The 13,502-nt window shown below is 43.7% G+C and overlaps 1 protein-coding gene across 1 annotated transcript in view; it reads right to left on the reverse strand.

Annotated features, from left to right (window-relative positions):
- The window catches only part of AUNIP (aurora kinase A and ninein interacting protein), a 39,914-nt gene extending 26,418 nt beyond the window's left edge, over positions 1–13,496 (reverse strand). Inside the window, exon 1 of the mRNA XM_064363501.1 lies at positions 13,319–13,496. Within this exon, the coding sequence (XP_064219571.1) occupies positions 13,319–13,396 (78 nt within the window). The 5' untranslated portion in view covers positions 13,397–13,496. The remainder of the gene's footprint in view (positions 1–13,318) is intronic.
- Positions 13,497–13,502: the final 6 nt, after the last annotated feature.

Below are 13,502 nucleotides of genomic sequence, written 5' to 3' on the forward strand. Positions count from 1 at the left end.
CCCCTAATAGCCATCTTCCTCCTCCTTTTATTCGGACCTTGAATTTTCCGATTAGTCTCTCAATTCCTACAAAACCGTATCCAGGCCATCACTAATCACTCCATTCGGCAAATGCTGCTTTTAACAACCTCACAATATCACCCCCTGTCCCAGGACCTCTCAGCTGCTTAAACCAGATGCCTTGCCAACCCTCCCTGTTCATTTGCCTGTCTTATCTTCAGCCCTCTTTCACAGCCTTCACCCTCCTACTATCAACAGAAACACCAATCCATCGCTCATAGGCTCCAGACAGCGCCCAGCTAAGGTCAAGATGGAGCATGACACCTCTCCAGAACCTGCATATCCCCCTTTCCTTCCAAATCTTCTAGGATCACCCCCACTGTAATAACAGTTTTTTAAAGCCCTGTCCTCAAAAATCTTCCCTACCCCTGAATTAAAAGGCCTCTGGAAAAAAAGTCTACGACATATGGGGTGGCAGCCATCAGACCCTTGCCCATGATGCCCCCAGGCCTATTCTTATGAGGACAAACTACAATACAAGTATACAGGGTCTGTATCCCATATTTGGCAGCCAAATCAACATCCAGGTCACCATAAAGTATGCCAATGGCTACTAGAAGGCTTAGGACACTTTTCCTTTTGCCAGCCTCAGCTCAATTCGGGAGATAAAGACTACTATGCTTATTACCTCTCTTGCATAGGGTCGGCAATCAGAACTATTAAGCTTCTCCACTCAAAACACAATTTACACATATGGGAAAAGGGTGATATAGTAGATTACTGGCTCAACAACAGGCAGTCTCATTCATATGATGAAAAATGGGGACAAAATGCATTGGTACACTAGATGCTGTTCCAACTTTGGCCCAAGGCATTATCACTACCCACCTTAAAGTTATTATGTTTAAAGGCTATTTTTAGGGAGTTCATCCTATTAGGACAATTTCAAGCTCAAAAGTATGCTAACTGGAACCTTGCTAAGTACATGAAGTGGCACTCTAAGCCAAGGACTTAACCACACACTTACTAAACTACAAAAATCACAAACTTTTCTTTTAGGTGTCCACACAGTCCCTTGTCATGCTTGAAGTAGCCATGAGAAACATCTCCCCTACTCCCTTAACTTTTTTCTTTTATACATATATAAAAAGATGGGAATGTTAGGCCTCCAAGTCCAGGCCTGGACATTTTAGCCTTGGTGACCCACATGTACAACGCTGAAGCTGGGTTTCTCAAGATCCCCACCCCTGTAACTATGTCATCTACCGCACCCTCCCTCCTGACTGCAACCAATACTCCACACCCTTATGATCATACCTGTTTTCCTCTACCCTTTGATCATGCATCCCGTGATGCCCTCCTCTTCCCCACTCCCCGAGATAGATAACCATCTTTAGCTAACCATTCGCCCCAACCTATATAATCAATCCCCTCTCCTACACCCTTTGCCTAACTTCTTTCTCAGATTTGGCCTGCTTACACCCAAGCGTGAAATAAATGGCCTTCTTGCCCACATAAAGGTCTCTTTATGTGAGTGACACATGTGACAGTGTGCACCTGTAATCCCAGCAACTTGAGGGGCTGAGGCAGTAGAATCACTTGAACCCAGGAGGCAGAGGTTGCAGTGAACTGAGATCACACCATTGCACTCCAGCCTGGGCAAGAAGAGTGAAACTCCATCTCAAAAAAAAAAAAAGAATCTTACCCAAGGAGAGACAGCTCCTGCGAGATAATCTCTAAATCCTTGGACTGTCCCACTTGATGGGAGTGTTTGGTTTTGTTTTAACCTGGGAGCCTTGGGCCACACCAGATAATCTGTGCTAACAATGTGATTTATGAAGTGGTCTTTAGGCCATGCATTATCAGCATGACCTGAAAACTAAGGTCAGCCAGGAAGTTAAGTCAACCACATGCAAGTGACCAAGCCCTTAAAACAACTCTGTTCATCAAGGCTCAGGTAAGCTTCCATGATTGGCAGTACTCTGTGTATAGTGTTACATATCACTGCTGAGAGCAGTTGATATTGTCTGATTCTTCACTGGGAGAGGACACTGGAAGATTCAGGCTTGGGATTCTCCTAGACTTGGCCCTCTATGCCCCTGCCATTGGCTGATTTTCATTTGTGTCTCCTCACTGTAATAAACTGTAACCATAACAGCATTTAGTGAGTTCTGTGAGTACATATAGCAAATTATGAAACCCAAGAATGGTTTTGGGACCCCCAAACCTGCTGTTGGTGTCAAAAATTATGGTGGTCTTCAAGACTCCTTAACTTTCACGTTTCACAAACATCGCTTGTATTTCCTGCTTCTGTGGCACTATTCATATTGTCCCACTGCACTCTCATTGCTTTCCAAAAAAAACCTGGCCCTTTAAGGTCTAACTCTTCTACAAAGAGCCTTTCTTTTAAAACAGCTTTATTGAAATACAATTCACATACCATAAAATTTGCCCATTTAAGTATACAGTTAAGTTTCAGTATACTTAAGAAGTTGTGTAATTATCACCTAATCTAATTTTAGAACAGTTCTCATTTCCCCCAAAAGAAACCCTCTAGCCTTAGCAGTCATTCCTCATTCCCATCCCACCCCAGGCCCAGGAAATCACTGACTTTCTTTCTACAGATTTGCCTATTCTGGGCCTTTTATGTATCATATAATATCTGGTCTTTTGTGACTGGCTTCTTTCACTGAGCCTAATGTTTGGAGGTCCACCCATGTTGTAGCATGTATCAGTACTTGATTCCTTTATATTGCCAAACAATATTCCATTGTATAGATATACCACTTTGGGTTATTTTGTTTGTTTGAGACAGGGTCTCACTGTCGCCCAGGCTGGAGTGCAGTGGTGCGATCTCAGCTCACGGCAACCTCTACCTCTCGGGTTCAAGCAATTCTCCTGCCTCAATCTCCTGAGTAGTTGGGACTACAGGTGCACGCCCCACTATGCCCGGCTAATTTTTGTATTTTCAGTAGAGACAAGGTTTCACCATGTTAGCTAGGATGGTCTCAATCTCCTGACCTCGTGATCCACCTGCCTCAGCCTCCCAAAGTGCTGGGATTACAGGCGTGAGCCACCGTGCCCAGCCAAGAAGCTGATTCTTAAAAAAAAAAAGACTGACCATAAATGTAAGAGTTTATTCCTGGACTTTACCTTTGGTCTATAATATGTCTGTCTTTATGACAGTATCAAACCATCTTAAGTACTGTAACTATATAGTAATTTTGAAATCAGTACATATGATTCCTCCAACTTTGTTACTCTTCAAGCTTGTTTTGGCTTTTCTGGATCCCTTGGATGTCATGAATTTCTGGATCAGACTGTCAATATCTGCAAAAAGGATAACTTAGATGTTGATAGGGATTGCACTGATTCATTCTGTAGATCAATTGGGAAGTACTCGTCTTAATAATATTAAGTCTTCTGATCAAGGAACATGCAATATCTTTCCATTATTTAGATTTCTAATTTCTTTCAACACGTTTTATAGTTTCCAGTGTATGTCTTGCAATTTTTTGTCAAATTTATGCCTAAGTATTTTATTCTATTGTAAATGAAATTATTTCATTGGTTTCATTTTTGGATAAGATCCTACTATATAGAAGTACAATTGATTTTTGTATCCTGTCACATTGCTGAACTCATTTTTTCTAATTTTTTAAGGGGATTCCTTAGGATTTTCTATATATAAGATCATATTGTCTACAAAAAGAGATAATTTTAACTTCTTCCTTTTCAATCTGAATATCTTTTATTTCTTTTTCTTGCTAAATTTCCCTGGATAAAATCTCTATACAATGGTAAAGAGTGGCAAGATCTTTGTCTTGTTGCTGATCTTAGGGATGGAAACATTCAGTCTTCTTCCATTAAGTATGATATTAACTATGGGTATTCATAGATGCCCTTTACAAGGCTGAGAAAATTCCCTTCTATTCCTAGTTTGTTGAGTATTTTAATCACAAAATGATGTCAGTCAAATGCTTTCTCTGTGTTTACTGAGATGATTATGTAGTTTTTGTCTTTTATGCAATTCGTGTATTAATTGGTTTTTAAATTTAAACCAACCTTGCATTCCTGAGACAAATTACCCTTGGTCATGATGTATAATCCTTTTTATGTGTTGCTAGATTTGGTTTGCTAGTATTTTGTTGTTGAGTATTTTTGTATCTGTATTCATAAAAGATATTGGCCCATAATTTTCTTTTCTTGTGATATCTTGGTCTAGTTTTAGTATCAGAGTAATACTGGCCTCAAAATGAGTTGGAAAGTGTTCTTTTCTATTTTTTTCGGAGAGCCTGAAGGATTGGTATAATTCTTTAAATGGTTTGGTAGAATTCACCAGTGAAACTGTCTGGACCTAGACTTTTCTTTGCAAGAAGATTTTAAATTTCTAATTAAATCTCTTTGTTGTAGGTCTACAGACCAAAGGAATTGAAATGAAAGTCCAGAAGTAAACCTTTACATTTACAGTCAGTTGATTTTTATCTATTTCTTGAGACAAGTTTGGTAGTCTGTGACTTCCTAGGAATTTGTCCATTTCATCTATCTAAATGTGTTCACATTCAATTGTTTATAGTATTCTCTTGTAATTCTTTTTATCTCTTTTTATTTTCTTTTTTGAGATGGAGTCTCACTCTGTCGCCCAGGCTGGACTGCAGTGGCATGATCTCAGCTCACTGCAACCTCTGCCTCCCGGGTTCAAGCAATTCTCCTGCCTAGGCCTCCTGAGTACCTGGGACTACAGGCACGCACCACCATGCCCAACTAATTTAGTTATTTTTGGTAAAGATGGGGTTTTTCGAGCCACCTCACCTGGTCTCTTACTGATTGAGACAGGGCCTCACTTTGTTACCCAGGCTGGAGTACAGTGGCTCAATCACAGCCCACTGCAGCCCCAACCTCCCTGGGTTCAATGATCCTTACACCTCAGCATCCTGAGTAGCTGCAACTACTGGCATGTACCACCACACCAGGCTAATTTTTATAGTTTTTTTGTAGAGACAGGGTTTCCCTGTGTTGCCCAGGCTGATCTTAAACTCCTGGGCTCAAGGGATCCTCCTACCTCAGCCTCCTAAAATGCTGGGATTATAGGTGTGAGCCACTGTGCTCTCTTATTCTTCATCAGTCTAGCTAAAGATATGTTGAGTCTGTTGATCTTTGCAAAGAACCAACTTTTGATCTTGATTTTTTTCTTTACTATTTATTTTCACTCTAAATTGTATTATTTCTTTCCTTCTACTCACTTTGGATTTAGTTTGTGCTTCTTTCTTTTTTTTTTTTTTGAGACGGATTTTCGCTCTTATTACCCAGGCTGGAGTGCAATGGCGCAATCTCGGCTCACCACAACCTCCGCCTCCTGGGTTCAAGCAATTCTCCTGCCTCAGCCTCCCGAGTAGCTGGGATTACAGGCATGCGCCACCATGCCGAGCTAATTTTTGTCTTTTTAGTAGAGATGGGGTTTCACTATGTTGACCAGGATGGTCTCGATCTCTTGACTTCGTGATCCACCCGCCTCAGCCTCCCAAAGTGCTGGGATTATAGGCGTGAGCCACCATGCCCGGCCTCGTGTTTCTTTTTCTAGTTTCTTAAGGTAGAAGATTACGTTGAGTTTTTTTTTTTTTTTTTTTTGAGACAGAATATCACTCTTGTTGCCCAGGCTAGAATACAATGGCACGATCTCGGCCGGGAGCAGTGGCTCAAGCCTGTAATCCCAGCACTTTGGGAGGCCGAGGCGGGTGGATCACGAGGTCAAGAGATCGAGACCATCCTGGTCAACGTGGTGAAACCCCGTCTCTACCAAAAAAAAAAATACAAAAAATTAGCTGGGCATGGTGGTGCGTGCCTGTAATCCCAGCTATTCAGGAGGCTGAGGCATGAGAATTGCCTGAACCCAGGAGGTAGAGGTTGCGGTGAGCCAAGATAGCGCCATTGCACTCCAGCCTGGGTAACAAGAGTGAAACTCTGTCTCAAAAAAAAAAAAAAAAAACAATGGCACAATCTCTGCTCATTGCAACCTCCACCTCATGGGTTCAAGCGATTCTCCTGCCTTAGCCTCCTGAGTAGCTGGGATTACAAGTGCCCACCACCACGCCTGGCTAATTTTAGTATTTTTAGTAGAGACAGGATTTCACCATGTTGGCCAGTCTGGTCTTGAACTCCTGACCTCAGGTGATCCACCCACCTCAGCCTCCCAAAGTGTTAGGATTAGAGGCATAAGCCACTGCGCCTGGCAGAGATTCTTTTTAAGGAAAGCACTTACAGCTATAAATATCCCTCTAAGCATAGTTTTATTTGCATTCCATAAATCTTGGTGCATTGTATTTTTGTTCTGATTTATCTTAAAGTACTTTCTATTATAATTTTCCTTTTGATTTCTTCTTTTACCCTTGGTTATTTAGAAATGTGCTATTTAGTTTCAACCTATTTGTGAATTTTCTACTTTTTCTTCTATTACTGATTTCTACTTTCATTCCATTATGGATGGAGAATATACTTTGTATGATTTCCATCTTTCTAAATTTATTGAGATTTGTTTTGTGACCTAGTATTTGTAGAGAATGTTCCATGTGTCATGGAGAAGACTGTATTCTGCTGTTGTTGCATAGACTGTTCTATAATTTTGTCTGTTAGGTCTGCTTGGTTTATAGTATTGTTCAAGCCCTTTTTCCTTGTTGATATTCACAATTAAAAGAGGGTATTATTGTAAGGCCGGCTGCCTCGCCGGGAGCTTGGACGCACACCACCCCCCTTTTGTCCGAAAGCTCGGACATGCTCGGACATGTTCCCTTCTCCCCTTCTCGCACAGCCTGGCTTTCCCTTAAAGAACCCAGTATGCAAGCAGGGTCTTGTGATTCTAGCCAATAGCAGCCGAGTCTTTCTAGCCAATAGCAGCCGAGTCTTTCTAGCCAATAGCAGCCGAGTAATTCTAACCAATAGCAGCCAAGTCCTGTATGCAAACAAAGGCTTGTAACCTTACCCAATAGTAGTCCTGCTTTCCCACAACCAATTGAGCTCCTTCACTCCCTATAAAACCCCACGTCTGAGAGGAGTCTGTGCGACTTCTCCGGCCCCTCCTGTCGGACCGCAGAACCTCGCCTGGGAGGCTGAATAAATTCCTTCATATTGGATTTTCTTGTGTTAGCCTCAGTTTCTTCTCTTTAAGCTCGGCAAGAACAAACCTTACAATTATAGTCTCCAAATATTATTCACAAAATATTTCTGAACATTAGCTGTATTAGTGTTGTATTGCTGTGTAATAAATTATCACAAAACTTAGACGCTTAAACAATAAACATTTGGCCAGGCGTGGTGACTGACTCCTGTAATCCCAGCACTTTGGGTGGCTGAGGCAGGTGGATCACCTGAGGTCAAGAGTTCGAGACAAGCATGGCTAACATGGTGAAATCCCGTCTCTATTAAAAATACCAAAATTAGCCGGGCATGGTGGCGGATGCCTGTAATCCCAGCTACTCAGGAGGCTGAGGCAGGAGACTCATTTGAGCCTGGCAGGCAGAGGTTGCAGTAAGTCAAGAACGTGCCATTGTACTTCAGCCTGGATGACAGAGTACCACTCCATCTCAAAAAACAAACAAAAACAAAACAAAACAATAAACACAATAAACACTCATCTCACACAGATTCTCAGGTTGGTTAGCTTGGTGGTTCTGGCTCAGGGTCTCTCATAAGGTTGCATTCATGATGTTGGCTCAGGCTACAATCATCTGAAGCCATAACTGGGGCTGAAGGATCCACTTCCAAGATGGCTCACTATCATGGCTGTTAGCAGGCCTCATGTAGCAATATGGAAGCTAGCTTTTCCCAGAGTGAGTAATCAAAAGAGGTCATAATGCCATTTATGGCCCAATCTGAAAAAAATTACACACCATCGGTTCCCGCAAGTCTATTCATTAGAAGCAAGTTAAGGCCAGGCGCAGTGGCTCACGCCTGTGATCCCAGCACTTTGGGAACCCAAGGCAAGTGGATCACCTGAGGTTAGGAGTTCAAGACCAGCCTGGCCAACATGGTGAATCCCTGTCTCTATTAAAAATACAAAACTTAGCTGGGCATGGTGGTGCACGCCTGTAATCCTAGCTACTCGGAAGGCTGAGGCAGGAGAATTGCTTGAATCTGGGAAGCGGAGATTGCAGTGAGCCAAGATTGTGCAACTGCACTCCAGTCTGGGCAACAGAGCAAGCTCCATCTCAAAAAAGAGAAAACAAAACAAAACAAAAAAACAGCAAGTTAGCAAGTTACCAAGTCCAATCCAAACATAAGGGCAGGAAAATGAAGCTCCACCTCTTGAAGGAAAGTGTGTGGACATATTTTAAAACCATCACGGTCCACCTTCTGGCCCCAAATTACTTACATTCTTCCCATATGCAAAATATACTTCCTCCCTCCCAAAACTCTATAATATAAAGTCTCATCTCTTTACAGCATTAGCTCAATATCAAGGATACTAGCATCTAAAACAGGTACATGTGAAGTCCAAAGTGTAGTTTAAGTACAGTTCCTTTAGATCTGTAGGCCTGTGAACTAAAGACAAATTATCTTCCCTCATACATCTAACATACAATTTGGAACAGGCATAACTGTTACAGACATTTTGTTCATAAAGGGGGAAATATAAGAGGTACAAGTGGGTCATCAGTCAATGGCAATTCTGAAATCCAGCCAGGCATTTATTATCTCACAACTTCTGTGCATGAAGAATCTGGGTTAAGCCTAGATGGCTGGGTCTGTCTCACAGTCTAGTGAGGCTGCATTCAAGGTATCAACCAGAGGTGTAGTATCCATTTTCCAGATGACTCCCTCACGCACACAACTGTTGGCAAAAGGCCTCAGCTCCTCACTGTGTGAAACTCTCCACAGAGCTGCTTGAGTGTCCTTGCAACATGACAGCTGGCTTCTCCCAAAGAGACATTGAAGTTATAGCTGCAATGTCATTTATGACCCAGACTCAGTTTTTTGTTTGTTTGTTTGTTTTTGAGATGGGAGTCTCACTGTCACCCAGTCTGGAGTGAAGTGGCATAACCTTGGCTCACTGCAACCTCCACCCTCCGACTTCAAGCAATTCTCCTGCCTCACCCTCCTGAGTAGCCAGGGATTATAGGCACCCACCACCCAAGCCTGGCTAATTTTTGTGTTTTTAGTAGAAACCATGTTGGCCAGGCTTAGACTCAGATTCTAACACTAACCTACCACATTCTATTCATTGGAGTCAAGAAATACTGCCTATGCTCAAAGAAAGAGGAATTAAGTTCTATCTTTTAAAGGGAAAAGTACTGAATTTGTAGACATATATTAAAATTCTCACACTTCTTCACCCATGATAAACATTTTTTATTTTTTGTAGAGTTGGGCTCTCACTATGTTGCCCAGGCTGGTCCCAAATTCCTGGCCTCAAGTGATCCTCCTGTCTCAGCTTCCCAAAGTGCTGAGATTATAGGCATGAGCCATGGTCCTGTTTAATTTTTTTTAAACAAATATATATTATTTTCATAATATAAAACAAAATGAGAGCTGGGTGTGGTGGCTCATGCCTGTAATCTCAGCACTTTGGGAGGTCGAGGCTGGCAGATCACCTGAGGTCAGGAGTTCAAGACCAGCCTGATGAACATGGCGAAACCCCATTTCTACTAAAAATACAAAAAATTAGCCAGGCGTGGTGGCGCATGCCTATAATCCCAGCTACTTGGGAGATTGAGGCAGGAGAATCGCTTGAATTCAGGAGGCAAAGGTTGCAGTAAGCCAAGATCGTGCCACTGTACTCCAGCCTGGCGATAGAGCAAGACTCCCTCTTAAAAAAAAAAAAAAAAGCAAATCTAGTATACATACAAGACCAAAGTAATGAGGCCAAATGGGTAGTTCAAATTAGGAGAGACGCAAACTCGCTCCAAACACAGACCACCATTGTCTGCTGGCCAGACGACAGACTACTCATTCTCTCATAAATAGCAGACAATTCTGTTTAGAGATCAAGTGGGAAGAGGCATGTTTCCAAAAACACAGCCGCTAGTTACTGCCCATCTATCCCTGACATTAAATCTCAAAGGACTGTGTGCCTATTTGATAGCCACTCTAGGAAGAGGCACCTTGTGAAAGGGAATCTTTAGTACTCTTCTCTGGGTTGGAAATAAGAGCAGTAGATAACAGTCAGGAACCAAAGTTTTTAACAAGTATCTTTGGGAATCAAGTAACAAGGAGAAATGGTGTTAGTGAGTATGGTCATAAGGTCCAGGCCTCCAGAAGTCAGAGTAAGATAAGGGCCTAGAGACCCTGGAAGATTCCATACCTGCCATGCACTACATCAACAGGACAAATGTTTTCACCGTAACACTGCCAGGGAAAACGTATGATTTGGGGGTATAAGAATTATAGACAGGCCAGGCGTGGTGGCTCATGCCTGTAATCCTAGCACTTTGGGAGTCTGAGGCGGGTGGATCACCTGAGGCCAGGAGTTCGAGACCAGCTTGGCCAACATGGTGAAATCCTGTCTCTACTAAAAATACAAAAATTAGCCAGTTGTGGTGACACATGCCCATAATCCCAGCTACTCGGGAGGCTAAAGCAGAGAATCACTTGAACTTGGGAGGTGGAGGCTGCAGTAACCTGAGATCATACCATTGCACTCCAGCTTGGGTGACAGAGCAAGACTCCATCTCAAAAAACAAAACAAAACAAAACAACACAGAATCATAGACAGACAAATATTGGCTCTCCTCTTCCTTGTGGGATATTCCCTTTCTCTCTCTCCTGAACTTTTTCTAGTTCTATTTCTGTCATCTTTCTAAATTAAACTGGAGGCCAGGTGTGGTGGCTCACACTTGTAATCCCAGCACTTTGGGAGCCACACTGGGCAGATCACTTGAGCTCAGGAGTTCAAGACCAGCCTGGGTAACACAGTGAAACCCCGTCTCTACAAAAAAATGAGCTGGGCATTGTGGCACTATGCCTGTAGTCCCAGCTACTCAGGAGGCTAAGACAGGAGGATCACCTCAACTGCCCAGGGGTGTTGAGGCTGCAGTTAGTCATGATTACGTCACTGCACTCCAGCCTGGGTGACAGAGTGAGACCCTGTCTCAAAAATTAATTAATAAATCCAAGTGGTATACAAGTTTCCCACCCATCCCATGTCATTCAAGAATGTATTCTGGCTGGACGCGGTGGCTCACGCTTGTAATCCCAGCACATTGGGAGGCAGAGGTGGGTGGATCACAAGGTCAGGAGTTCGAGACCAGCCTGGCCAACATGGTGAAACCCCATCTCTACTAAAAACATAAAAATTAGCTGGGTGTGGTGGCAGGTGACTCTAATCTCAACTACTCAGGAGGCTGAGGCAAGAGAATCACTTGAACCCGGGAGGCAGAGGTTGCAGTAAGCCAAGATCATACCATTGCACTCCAGCCTGGGTGACAGAGCAATACTCCATCTCCAAAAAAAAAAAAATAGTATTCTAAGCGGGGTACAAACAGCTTATTCCTAATTCAAGGAGTAATAAATAGCCATTGCACATTTTGATTTTTTTTTTTTTTTTTTGAGACAAAGTCTTGCTTTGTCACCCAGGCTGAAGTGCAGTGACATGATCTCAGCTTACTGCAACCTCTGCCTCCCGGGTTCAAGCGATTCTTCTGCCTCAGCCTCCCGAGTAGCTGGGACTACAGGCGCCCACCACCATGCCCAGCTAATTTTTGTATTTTTAGTAGAGACAGGGTTTCACCATATTGGCCAGGCTGGTCTCAAACACCTGACCTCGTGATCCACCCGCCTTGGTCTTCCAAAGTGCTGGGATTACAGTGAGCCACTGTACCTAGCCTGATCATTTTTAAAAAAATAATCAAATTTTTCATCTATAAAACCAGGATAATGACAAAATCTACTTTATTGAATTTTGGTGAGTACCTGCCATTGATAAGGTGTATAAAGTCCCAGCAAAGTGCCTGACACTTAGAAAGTACTCAATAAAGATTGGGTATTATTATTATTTATATACCTCTTTTCTTCCCTATAAGACTGTGAGCAACTTGAGAGCAAGAATCCTGCCCCTGGTGTCTGTTTTGAGCCTGTTTTCTGTGTGTAAAATGGATATCCTTACACTATCTACCACATAGAATTGTACCAAACAAGGTAACATATCTAAAATATTTAGCACCAGCATAAAATGCTCAATAAACAGGAACGATTATTATCTCACACTTCTGTTTCTTCATAATGACTGAAGAGCATCCCGCCTAGGTGACAGACCTGACTGTGACTGCCAGCTCCTCCTAGTTGGGCAGGTCTAGGTTACTCAACCTGTTTCCTCATTCCCAGCAAGAATGAGGATACATATAACCCACACTCAGTATCTAATGCAGTATCCGGCACCCAGTGATTGCTCAATAGATAGGAGGCCAGCTCCCCTTCCCATAGCTTCTACTTTTCCCCTCAAAGTTACCGGTTCTGGGCAGGTAGATGGCCTGCAACCTGGCAAATTGGGTGCAAACAGACCCTGGGGTGAGAATTTCCCAAATTTGCATTCGCATCCATCCCCCAATCCTCCAGCCTCTACTAGGACGTCATGCAGAGACTCTGGGCTCCTAGGGAGCCTGCTCAGTTAAACTGCTCAGAGCGAACTTTCCCTCCGCCTCTCCCACACCTGAACCTCGCCGCCCGGCCACGCACCGCTCCTCCCCGCCCCTCCACAGCACGCGCTTCCTTCCGCCCCCACCCCTCCCTGTAAGGTTAGCCGAGAAAAAGAAGAGACCCAAAGTCAGGCAAGCAAGTTCAGTTAACCCCATAACAAGCAAACGAGGGGTTTATATGGGGTGAGAGGGGCAGGAGGGAGTTTCAGGACTAAGATAATCTATCAGCTTGTAACAGGCACAGTGATATCACAAGGTAACAGACTTGCAATACCTTATCCTGTGACTTTTGTGGCGGCAGTATTTTTTTAAAAAAAACAGGAATTTACAAGTATGGATAAAAAACACTTGTTTTCCCCGTCCTCCCCCGAGCTGCCCAGATGGCTGTAATCAGGCTTTGCTTAATTGTAGCACCCTAGATCGGCGTTCAGGAATGCAGCTGCAGAGCAATCAGTGAGGGGATTCAGCTGGCGCGGAGGGGGTTTTCCGAGGCAGCTCGTCTCTAACATTCCCCAAACCCCATTTTTCAACCTTCTTCAGACCCCAATCCCTCTCGCCTGTGAATCCCCAACACTGTTCCCTTCTCTGTCCCTGACTTCGCCTCCATCACCTCCAAGTGTCCCCCAGACTCCTCCCGTCTTACGCCTCCAGGCCCTGCCGGTCCCCCGACGCCCTCTCATCCCCTAGAGTCCCACCTGCACTCTCCGCCTCTTCAACGCCGCCGCGTCCAGCCAGACGCCGCAGGCCTCTTCTTCGGGGCCTGTCCGCCTCATGGTCGCTGAGGAGAGTAAACCAGCAGGACTCCGGCGCGGGCTCCCGACGCCTCAGGGAACAACAGAACCGCATCCACCAACGTTCGGATCTCGCGCCAACGCTGGG

This window comes from Aotus nancymaae, unplaced genomic scaffold (genome assembly GCF_030222135.1).
Source record: "Aotus nancymaae isolate 86718 unplaced genomic scaffold, 86718_ANA_hifiasm-v0.15.2.pri h1tg000053l, whole genome shotgun sequence".
Taxonomy (NCBI): Eukaryota; Metazoa; Chordata; class Mammalia; order Primates; family Aotidae; genus Aotus; species Aotus nancymaae.